The 8,833-nt window shown below is 52.9% G+C and overlaps 2 protein-coding genes across 3 annotated transcripts; both read right to left on the reverse strand.

The window, feature by feature from the left end:
• Positions 1 to 1,202: 1,202 nt before the first annotated feature.
• Positions 1,203 to 6,821, reverse strand: LOC102090452 (uncharacterized). 2 transcript variants are annotated; one of them, XM_065044644.1, is made up of 12 exons: positions 6,589 to 6,821; positions 5,528 to 5,676; positions 5,311 to 5,372; positions 4,652 to 4,754; positions 4,471 to 4,532; positions 3,951 to 4,053; positions 3,767 to 3,831; positions 3,557 to 3,634; positions 2,570 to 2,722; positions 2,251 to 2,420; positions 1,957 to 2,050; positions 1,203 to 1,399 (listed from the first exon to the last, which is right to left on the reverse strand). In XM_065044644.1, exons 1-12 carry the CDS (start codon positions 6,780 to 6,782, stop codon positions 1,373 to 1,375), a joined length of 1,260 nt encoding a protein of 419 aa, XP_064900716.1. In that variant the 5' UTR covers positions 6,783 to 6,821; the 3' UTR covers positions 1,203 to 1,372. The 2 variants fall into 2 exon arrangements, with proteins under 2 accessions (XP_064900716.1, XP_064900708.1); XM_065044636.1 differs by having other exon boundaries at positions 3,557 to 3,831.
• Positions 6,822 to 7,085: 264 nt separating this feature from the next.
• Positions 7,086 to 8,389, reverse strand: LOC135577053 (ankyrin repeat domain-containing protein 7-like). The gene is made up of 4 exons (XM_065044698.1): positions 8,184 to 8,389; positions 7,832 to 7,946; positions 7,413 to 7,586; positions 7,086 to 7,325 (listed from the first exon to the last, which is right to left on the reverse strand). The coding sequence occupies exons 1-4, from the start codon at positions 8,387 to 8,389 to the stop codon at positions 7,215 to 7,217; spliced, it is 606 nt and encodes a 201-aa protein (XP_064900770.1). The 3' UTR covers positions 7,086 to 7,214.
• Positions 8,390 to 8,833: the final 444 nt, after the last annotated feature.

Raw genomic sequence — 8,833 nt, forward strand, 5'->3', positions numbered from 1 at the left:
GATTCTTTTGGGTGCAGTTGGAAGTCATCAGCCCAGCAAGTTGGGGTATATATTTTCCACAGCTGTGACGTATTCAGTGTGAAACCTGTGGGGTTCATTATTCTATTATTATTTCTGTGGGGCTTATTATTCTTCTGGCAACTGAGGGAGAGAGGGAACAGGACCTTGCTTGGCTAGGAGGTTGAAACAGCTGCAAGTCTAAAGGTTCTCCTTTCAGGTGGAATTTGCAAAGGATGTACAAAAGCGGGTACATTGAGGTGGGGGGACAGTGCCAGCTTTTAAATGGCACTTGAGGTTGCTCATGCTAATCCCACAGTCAATGCTGGGTTATGCCAGGGAAGGCCCACGTCAGTGGGAGAGATCAGAGTTGCGCGTGTCAGCTGGGAAATGCCCAGCAGGGGTTTCCTCCCAGAGCCCTGCTGAGCTTTGAACCCCACCCTCCGCTCCCAAACAGACCAGGGCCCACACACCAGAGTCAATGATGGTTCTTGCTTCCAACTGAATTTCAGCGTGGAGTCCGGGAAGGGGAGCGCTTTGCTGCACGTGGTGTCCCCAGCTGCCAGCAGGACCACGACCGTGACCACGCTCAGCCCACAGAGGATCTCAGAGCCCCTGGAGACTTCCCCTTTGCTGAGGAGCCAAAAGCAGGTCTGGCCCTTTCCTTTCCTTATGTTCCTGAGTCACTTGAATCCATTTCATTTCCCTGACACCGGTCTCTCGCCACCCTCACAAGAGAAAAGTGTTTTCCTTTGGCTGAGGTGCCATTCCCCCGTCCCAGCTTGTGCCCACTTCTTCGCACCTTTCCCCTTGGTGGGCTACACATCCATCAGATCCCTCTGGGAACTGCAAAGGTTCCATGGCTACCAGAAGCTCAACCACCACCTTCTGCCCAGACCACCAGGAGGATTGCTCTAGGAAGGCAGGAAGAGTCTGGTAACCGATTATTAGCAGTAGCTCAGCGCTAGTCCCCGATCAGAGCACAATCGTGGCTCAGGGCTCCCGGGAGGAAAAGGACACAGATGCGTGTTCCCTCTTGGAGACGTCTGCACGACTGATACTCCTTCAGAGCAAGGGCAGAGAGAGACGTGCTAAGTGCCTGCGTGGGTTGAGAGCCTGAGTGAGCCTTCGACGATAGGACCGTCCTCATCCAAACCCGCGAGGTCCCAAGCGCTCCAATGGGGCAGCAAAATGAAGACACGGACTAGACGACACAGTTTATTAAACAGCACGCTGCAACAGTACAGCTGGAACTAGATGCAGGGCAATGGCTGCACAAGATGGAATGTCAGGGTTTGCAGGCTTCATTCCTCTCTCTTGTCACCACTCAGCTTTCGGGCACCGGCACTTCCTCTGCTCTGGCATCTCCTCAGTGTTAATGGCGCTGGAGGCTCAGCAGTGGCTGGGGAAGGGTTAGTGTGGGCTGTTAGTTTATACAGCAGGCTGGGCCAAAGGTGGCACTGGAAACTGGATGCTGGAAGTACAGCACTAATGGAAGGGCACCAGAGCAGAGGCAACTGAAGAACTCCTGTCACAGTCTGACGATGCCAGTCAGGCCTTCAGGATGAAGCGCTCGGCACCACCAGAGCCCAAGGAACGTCTGCAGCTGAAGGTACCAAATGCCTCTACAGCACGACTGTCTGAAGTGCTGCCCGAGGTCTCAACCTCACGAGTGTTCTAAAGCAAAAATACCGAAGCCAGTCCCTGACTGCCAAGTCCTTCACAAAGGCGGCATTAGGTGGCACTGAAGTAGGACTGGCTACAGTCTCATGGGGCGACTCTCAAAGCCAGAAGGCTGGGGAACGGGGCAGCAGGACTTTGAGGGCAGCCTCAAAGTAGTCAGTAGAACAGAGGAAATGGTCTCTCCCAGGCTCTCCGGGAGAACCTTCCAATTTCCCCACCTGAAGGTGGAACTGGGCTCTGGTAGCTCATGAAAAGGGAAGGTTCTGATTAGCTTACTGAGGCAGAGGCTTGCAGGTCTTGCTGAAGGGCTTCCATAGTCTTGGCTTGTTGCTGGACTGTGGCTGCCAGCCTGGCCCTTCGAACTTGGAGCCTGAAAAAGAAGTACAGGTCTCACCACAGAAGTCCACAAGAACACAAATCCCAAAGGAAGAGTGTGATAGAACCTCATCTAAAACAAAAGCATCTTTGAAAACTACGTAGTATTATCTGGCTGGGATGCAGGAAGACACCCCAGTTGTTTTCCCACAATCGCAGAAAGCAAAGCCTTGCCCCGCTGCGTGACTTCCTTACTGCTGCACGCGTTCTTCCAGCTCTGGGACAGACGCAGTTCCAGAAGAGGTGACCAGAAGTCTCTGCAGGTGCTTGGAAGCTGTTAGCTCCCTCTCCTTGTTCTTTATGGCACTCTCCAGGGACTCGGCATAACACTCGTTCCGGATAAGCCGCTCTTTCAGTTCCTGCAGCTGTCAAACCAAAGCAAGAATCCCCAGTAGTCAGCTTAGGTTTGATAAAAAGGAGTGGACCCCCAACTAAGGCTCCGTCCCTCACTCTGGTTTGCAACAGAAAAGGCCTGGGCCCCCGCCAAGAGACAAGAGACGAGCTTTCTCCCTACCTGAGCTTTAGAACTGTCCAGTTCCTTCTGCAGCTGCAGTTTCTGTTCCTGCAGGTCCCTGCTGTGGCGCTTCTCAGCTTCAAGTGAAGCTTCTGCCAGGGAGCACTTTCTGAGAGCGCTGGCAAGCTCCTGCTGCAGCCACCTGACCCATTCCTAAAGAAATGGTGTTCCGTGAGCACGGAGAAGCCAGTAAGAAGATGACAACAGGACACATGGGATCATATCATTAGATTGATCTTCAGCATGGCCAGCAGGTGGAGGGAGGTGATTCTCCTCTTCTTCTCTGCTCTGCTCTTGGGAGCCCCACCTGGACTACTGCCTCCAGCTCTTGGGTCCCCAGCACAAGGAAGACACGGGCCTGTTTGAGTGGGTCCAGAGGAGGGGCACAGAAATGATCAGAGGGTTGGAAGAAGGGTGGTGGGACACTGGAGCAGGCTGCCCAGAGAAGTTGTGGGTGCCCCATCCCTGGAATTGTTCCAAGTCAGGCTGGACAGCGTGTTGAGCAAGCTGATCTAGTGGAAGATGACCCTGCCCACAGCAGGGAGCTGGACTAAATGATCTTTAGAGGACCTGTGCAGCCCAAACCATTCTATGCTTCTATGACTCAGTGAATTCCAAGACGAGAGATCTTGGCCACCACCAGCAGGCACCTGCTGGCACCTTTCTCAGCTGAGCACATCCAAACGACCGGCAGCTCAGCATGATACTTTCTCTTTCCTGATACACAGAAAAGGCTTCCGTATTTTCCTCCTTGGAACAGAGGCTGAGCGTCTATGCCACTAGCTGTTTTCTAACTGACTGTTTTTCCTCTTCATGCAGCACTTCTGCTTCACAACGGGAACAAAATGAGGTCTGAAATAGACTTCAGGTCCCAATACAAAAACTGCCTCTCAGCAGCGCTCCAAAAGGAACCTCAGTAGCACAAACAGGTCTCCTTAAACTGACGGGCTTGATTTACAGATATGTGCATCAGGCCCTAAGAGTCACCTGAGTGTCGCCTTGACCATCGGTTTGTGTTGAAGCCTCCTTCTTGAGCGGAAGCTCTTCTCTCTCCAGTGCAAAATCCTGAGCGAGCAAGAACACAGACCGACAGACAGTGAGGAGAGGAATCCGCAGCAACACTGCAGCATCACACTGCCTTTCAGCAGCTGGGCTTAAGAAGCATAACAATTCCTTTAGCTCGGGAAGACAAAGTACCTCATCCAAAGAAGAGAAGTCAAAATCTTCTTCTTCTTGTGCTGCTCCTGCTGCTGGCAACACACCTACAAAGAGGTAAGAAGCGCCACGCTGCCGTGAGTGCTTATTTCACTCTGCTTTTTCCCATCCGCTTCACTCCAGAGAAGCTTACAAAGGGAACCATTTAAGTCCGTCAGGAAATTACCATTGTGGCGCTCCTCTGCAACAGGATGCGCACACGCTCCTTGTTGTTTTGCACCTGGAAGCAGCACGGAATCCAGAAGTTCTGTTAGACCTTCAGAATCCGTCTGTGGAAATAGAAAGATATGTGTTAGAACTGGCACTTCCAAAGAAGGGCAGTGAAGCTGGTGGAGGGTGCAGAGAAGAAGTCCTCTGAGGAGCGGCTGAGGAAAGCGGGGCTGTTAGTCAGAAAAGAAGGAGGCCGACGAGAGACCTTCTCATTCCCTACAATTACCAGAATGGAGGTTGTAGCAAGGTGGGTGTCGGTATCTTTTGCCAAATATGCAGTAATAGGACAAGAAGAAAGAGTCTTACTTTGTTCCAGGAAAGGTTTAGATGGGATATCAGTAAAAATTTCTTCACTGAAAAACTTATCAAGCACTGCAGCAGGCTGCCCAGGGAAGTGGTTGAGTCACCTTTCAACCATACGCTTGCACTCGATGATTTAAGGATCTATTCCGACCTAAGTGATGCTAGGATTGTACCTCAGAATCAGAAAGGGACTCATCGTCGTCTTCTTGTGCTGCTCCTGCTGCTGGCAACACACCTACAAAGAGGTAAGAAGCGCCACGCTGCCGTGAGTGCTTATTTCACTCTGCTTTTCCCCATCCGCTTCACTCCAGAGAGGCTTACAAAGGGAACCATTTAAGTCCGTCAGGAAATTACCATTGTGGCGCTCCTCTGCAACAGGATGCGCACACGCTCCTTGTTGTTTTGCACCTGGAAGCAGGACGGCATCAAGTAGTTCCATTGGACCTTCGGAATCCGTCTGTGTAAATGAAAAGACATGAATTAGAAGTGGCACAGATTCCTTCTGGACCCGTCTCCACGCACAAAGCTCCCGCTTCAGCCAACATGCGTAATGTGGTATCAGGTGATGGAAAGATCAAAATTGCCAAACACAGCCAGCGTGTTAGGCATCTGTGTCGGTCTCTTTTGCCCAATATGCAGTAATAGGACAAGAAGAAAGAGCCTTACGTTGTTCCAGGAAAGGTTTAGATGGGACATTAGAAAAATCTTTTCACTGAAACGGTTATCAAGCACTGGAACAGTCTGGCCAGGGATGTGGCTGTGTCACCATTCCTGGTGGTATTTAGGGGACGTCGTGTACATGTGGTCCTTAAGGACGTGGTTTAATTGTGGACTTGGCAGTGCCAGGTGTGCAGTTGGACTCGATGATCTTAAGGCAGACCCTGGCAACTGCACACCTGGCACTTTTGACCTAAGTGATGCTGGGATTCCAAGCCTGAGTCGGAAGCAGCAGCAGAAGGAAAAGAGCCAAAAAGTAAGCACGCCCAGTCGGACCCCACCTTCAGAGAAGGTACCTCAAAATCAGACAGGGAATCAAAGTCTTCCTCTTGCTCTGCTCCAGCTTCTGGCAAGACACCTTCAAAGGAAAGAAGAGGCACAATGCAGCTGTGAGTGCTTCTTTTACTGTGCCCTCTCCCATCCCGCGGGCCCTGCATTTAACAAAGGGCTCTCATTCTCCTTCAGGCCACAGCGATTTGTCCTCATCACCTCCTCCACGGTGGGGGATCCTACCTGCTCCACTCTGTGCAGGTGCTCCCACGGGAGGGGCAGCAGTCGTTGCGGAGGAAGAGATCTCATGTACAGCTGCACCTCCTGCACCTCCTACAGAGCATTCTCCCGTCCTTTTACTTCTGACGTATTCATGCAGTGTCTTAGAAAAACTGCATACAAAAAGGAAGGAAATGAAATTGCTGACCGTACCCCCACACTTGCATACGCTCTCTACTGGAAGCGCAGCAGCCATTCAGGAGCCATCGTTCACATATTCAGAGCCAGGTGCAAATGGCAACACACACACATGCACAGAACTGACTGCAGTCCTATTGCAGACTGAAGCACTCACTACAGGCATGTTCACAGTACAGGTGCCTGTTCTTGTTGATGGGGTAACTCACCCGTGCTGGCTACAGTCTCATGTTATAAACCCCCCTCTCCATTTTGGGGGCCAGTGAGACTGACATCTAGCTACAAGGCTTCTACCTCAGCGGGATGCTATACTAATGCTGCAGCCACTCTTCACGCCAAGCTGGGGTAACGTCTCCTGAAACTCCTTCTGGACCTCGAAGGGTTTCAGAAATTCCCGTCCCTATTCTGAGGCCCTGAGAGTGTAGAGCGCTCCTAAGTGGGATGTCAAGAGGCCAACAAAGATTGTGGTTGAATTCCAAGCACTGCAGGGGCTAACTACATTGCACAGGTGCCATCTTCTACCAGCCCTGGCAGAGGGTCAGTTTGGGCTCTGGAGAGAGACCGCTTTCAGGGTTGCTTCATAAGCACAAGTACAAACAAAACAAAAAACCCCCAAAGAAACAAGAAAATAGTAAAAACGTGCTCCAGGCCAAGGCTGCTGTGCAAAATGGTGCATTAGCACAAGACTGATACTGTGCCAGAAGCCTGCAGGGAAGGAACCAAGCTCTTGTTTTGCTAGGGCAGTCCCCAAAAATGCTTTGTTCCTAAAGGGGTTTTTACTCCACAGTTTACCATCGCTAGGAGAAAGGGCTATTTCCTCCAGCCTAGCTGTTAAGGACACGTAGCTGACAATGCAGCTGCTCTTAGCAAGGATGTAAAACACTTACCCAGGAGTAAAGACATCAAGATAAGCCATATCTGTGAAGCCGTTCTCGTCTCGATGAGAAAGAACAGCACCGTGCTGAAGCAGAAGCCGCACTACATTTGTATTCCTGGCATAAGCAGCAATCTTAAGAGGGGTCCTAAAGCGTCCAAGAAGTGATAGGAAATGCATCAGCTTCTGCAGACATTGCCTTGCCATTACTTGAGTCCTTCTTTGCTCCTCAAACAGTTCATTTCCCCTCCTACTGGCAGAGCGAAATTACAGCAAAACACGTGGATGCGTCGGAAAATTGAGGGTGGTGGGACCTCGGGAGGTCTCCAGGCCAAGAGTCTCTCTCCCCAAAGCAGACTCAGGAGGTCTGTGTGTGTCTGTGTTTCTGTGTGCACGTGTGTGCACACTCGCACACGTGTGTGTGTGTTGGCACCACAGCCAACGCTTGCTTGCAGTCCTCAGTGCAGAGATCATCCCCCGAGGTAAGAGAGCAGCCGAGCGCGGGTCTGCTTTCACAAGGGGCACAGAAGGAGCTCCTTCTGGGCAGCTCCTGGTTCTTTTCCAAAGCTCATTCCTATGGCTCCCATCCAGCCCATCTGAACAACGCTCAGCAGTCCCACGCACGCTTTTGACAAAACTTCACCTTTGATGAATATCTCGAGCGTTCACGTCGGCTCCCTTTTCAAGGAGGAACTCGACCATCTCTTCACGGCGCTCGATGATCGCGACGGCAAGCGGAGTGTATCCTAACTGAAAGGAGAAATCGTCTCCCTTAGAAGAACACAGGAAAGTCAAGCGAGTTTGGAGAAGAGAAGCTTACCCAAAGCCCAAGCTTACGTCATTCCGAGCATCAATCTGGGCATTGTGCTCGAGCAAGAGCTCCACCATCGCTTTGCTGGGCATGAGGGCAGCCATGTGAAGGGCAGTGTTGCCGCCGGCACCTTTGCGGTCGGCGTCGGCACCGTGCTCCAGCAGAGCGGTCACGCAGTCCTTGTGCTGGTGCTGTACTGCCTGGAAACAAGCCACGGGGGAGGAGCAATTTCCAACGTGTACGTTTCTCTCTGTCAAAACTTCTGCCACTTTGCAACATGGGAAAGTACGAGCGTCTTCAAAGATTAGGCAACGTATGCCCCTTCCCCACTGACTGCAACATACCTGTTTCTACGCAGGCCTGCGTAAAGAATCACGCAAGGCAGGTATCGCTCTGTGCATAATTGACAAGCCCCACGTACGACAGCGAAACATATTCCACGTACCAGCATCAGTGGTGTTTTCTTATACATGCCACGAGGGTTCAGCTTGCACTTCTTTCCTGCCAGAAAGTGAACGACATCTGCGTGGCCGTTCGCACAAGCAAGATGCAGAGGCGTCCTAGAAATGAAATACATGCAGTTAACACAGACAAGACGGCTGAAGACATCGTTTCAGGCTGTGGTGCCTACCACCTAGGGGCACAAGGCTCAACTGCCAAAAAAGCAGCCAAAAGCAAGCTTTCTGGTGCCAGAGCCGGTGGCAGCAGTTGCCCACCCAAAGCCTGGGGCTGGCTAGGCACCATCCTCAGCACATCTGTTTGAGCCAGGAGGCATCTCCTCAGCTGTGACAATGAACCTGCACAAACGGACTCCCGTGCCCAGGCACTGGTCGCTGCCTCCAGCCAGGCCTGCCCGGCCACCCAGCACAGCAAAGGATACGGCGCCTTGGCAGCCTGGAGCCTCTGGCGGTGCAAGCCGTCTCTGCTTGCATGAAGGCCTGCGGAGCTCCACAGAAGGGTCACTACAGGGGGCAGGCTGGCAGAGCAGGGCAGAGTGGCGCATCCGCTGGCTCCTGTCCCAACTGGGGCGGGCCTCCGGTAAGGGCAGCGCTGTGGAGCCGGCCTGTCCCCAGGGTGCTTGCGATGGTGCTGGGCTTCGCCGGCTCTTCCAGCCAGAGCACGCGGATCTTCGCTATGGGCACTGCCCGCCTCTTACTGCTTGTTGGCATCCCGTGAGTTGATGCGGAATCTCTTCCGCCACCAGATTCCTTGCAGCCGCGCCAGGTCTCCGCGGGCGGCCGCGCTGTGCAGCCCGCCCCGGCCCTTCTCCCGGAGTTCCGAGGTCCCGGAGGTGCTGGGCGCAGAAGCGCCGTCGGATGTTGGCCGCTCCCGCACCCTCCTGAGCAGTGCCATGAAGCTCTGCATGCTTCGCGGCGACTGGGCGCAGCCCGCTCCGGGGTGAGCAGCTGCAGGAGGCGCCTGGCGGACTGCCGAGCCCCGGAGAGCA

The sequence above is a fragment of the Columba livia genome, chromosome 1, assembly GCF_036013475.1.
Source record: "Columba livia isolate bColLiv1 breed racing homer chromosome 1, bColLiv1.pat.W.v2, whole genome shotgun sequence".
NCBI lineage: Eukaryota > Metazoa > Chordata > Aves > Columbiformes > Columbidae > Columba > Columba livia.

Bases quoted from the DNA above. Each gene is read 5' to 3' on its own strand.
- LOC102090452 (XM_065044636.1), bottom strand. From the start codon at position 6,782: ATGGCAAGGCAATGTCTGCAGAAGCTGATGCATTTCCTATCACTTCTT. The intron at 5,373-5,527 runs GTAGGATCCCCC...TTTCCTTTGAAG, and splicing joins ACCTGCACAGAGTGGAGCAG to GTGTCTTGCCAGAAGCTGGA. The intron at 4,054-4,470 runs GTACAATCCTAG...CTATTTCCACAG, and splicing joins AGTCCCTTTCTGATTCTGAG to ACGGATTCTGAAGGTCTAAC.
- LOC135577053 (XM_065044698.1), bottom strand. From the start codon at position 8,389: ATGCGCCACTCTGCCCTGCTCTGCCAGCCTGCCCCCTGTAGTGACCCT. The intron at 7,587-7,831 runs GTACGTGGAATA...GCTTGTTTCCAG, and splicing joins AGAAAACACCACTGATGCTG to GCAGTACAGCACCAGCACAA. The intron at 7,326-7,412 runs GTAAGCTTGGGC...TTCTCCTTTCAG, and splicing joins AGATTGATGCTCGGAATGAC to TTAGGATACACTCCGCTTGC.